This window comes from Myotis davidii, unplaced genomic scaffold (assembly GCF_000327345.1).
Source record: "Myotis davidii unplaced genomic scaffold, ASM32734v1 scaffold44, whole genome shotgun sequence".
In the NCBI taxonomy this organism is placed as follows: domain Eukaryota; kingdom Metazoa; phylum Chordata; class Mammalia; order Chiroptera; family Vespertilionidae; genus Myotis; species Myotis davidii.
In genome coordinates, this window is record NW_006299705.1 from 6,829,702 (window position 1) to 6,830,282 (window position 581).

General features: G+C 68.0%; 1 protein-coding gene across 10 annotated transcripts in view; it reads right to left on the minus strand.

The window, feature by feature from the left end:
* SSBP2 (single-stranded DNA binding protein 2) overlaps positions 1-338 on the minus strand; it is a 240,897-nt gene extending 240,559 nt beyond the window's left edge. For 2 of the 10 annotated variants that reach the window (XM_006775496.2, XM_006775491.2), the window contains exon 1: positions 70-338. In XM_006775496.2, the coding sequence (XP_006775559.1) occupies positions 70-131 (62 nt within the window). In that variant the 5' untranslated portion in view covers positions 132-338. The remainder of the gene's footprint in view (positions 1-69) is intronic. The other 8 variants (XM_015571600.1, XM_006775494.2, XM_015571601.1 and 5 more) reach the window with 7 other exon arrangements.
* Between the last annotated feature and the right edge of the window lie 243 nt (positions 339-581).

The window sequence follows — 581 nt, forward strand, 5'->3', positions numbered from 1 at the left end:
GTGCGCGAGTGCGTGCATGTGTGTGCGCGCGTGTGCGGGCGGAGGTGGGTGAGGAGCGGAGACACTTACTTCTCCCGGGCCTGGCTGTCGGACGGGACGGCGCTGCTGTTACTCTTGCCTTTGCCGTACATGCTTGTGCCGAGAGCAGCTCCCACTGTCACGCACCTGTCAACCCATCACAGCCTCCTCGGGAACAGCCCCGTCCCCATGGCGACCCACGCAGCCACCCCCACTATTGGCCGCTCCACGCCAAAGCTCCGCCCCCTTCGCCCAGGCAACGCGCGAGACTGACAGACCTCCTCCTCCCTCCGGCCTTCCCCAGCGCGCGGCAGCCGCTACAGCCAGAGAGGCAGTCTCCTCCCTCCTCCCCTCCCTTCCTCCTCCCTCCCTCCTTCCCTCTCCGCCGCCTCCCTCCTCCCGTTCTCCTTCCCCCCTCCCCCCGCCGAACCCCGGCGCAAGGGGGGAATTAGAAACTGCTCTAGAAGGATTTTAAACAACTGGCTGTTCTCTCCGCCGCCATCCCGCCCCCCGCGCCGCCCGCGCTCGGCTCCTCACTGGAGAGAAGGCGCCGGGAGGAGGGG